A 254-nucleotide genomic window follows, 5' to 3' on the forward strand; every position below is an offset into this window, starting at 1 on the left:
CCCCCAGGCCGCCCTACCCCGCTGCCCCGGCCGGTCCCCCCAGCAGTATAGGTAGGAGGAGTAGTCGGCGGAATATAAAAACCTTGGCGATTTGCGCCTCGATCAGGGAGACGATGTCCTTGGCGAAGGGCACGTTCTCCTCGGCCAGGATGGTCAGCATGTTGATGTGCGGCTTGCTGTTGAACGTCAGGTCCTCCAGCGAAGACTGGTAGTCGCGGCACGCGTCCTCCCGGGCCTCGCTGCTGCCAGCGCTG

General features: G+C 64.2%; 1 protein-coding gene across 1 annotated transcript in view; it reads right to left on the bottom strand.

Moving 5' to 3' along the window:
• Positions 1-254, bottom strand: part of PCF11 (PCF11 cleavage and polyadenylation factor subunit) — a 23,371-nt gene that overhangs the window by 21,018 nt on the left and 2,099 nt on the right. Inside the window, exon 3 of the mRNA XM_017735846.1 lies at positions 83-250. Within this exon, the coding sequence (XP_017591335.1) occupies positions 83-250 (168 nt within the window). The remainder of the gene's footprint in view (positions 1-82; positions 251-254) is intronic.

This window comes from Corvus brachyrhynchos, unplaced genomic scaffold, assembly GCF_000691975.1.
Source record: "Corvus brachyrhynchos isolate BGI_N302 unplaced genomic scaffold, ASM69197v1 scaffold44, whole genome shotgun sequence".
Taxonomy (NCBI): Eukaryota; Metazoa; Chordata; class Aves; order Passeriformes; family Corvidae; genus Corvus; species Corvus brachyrhynchos.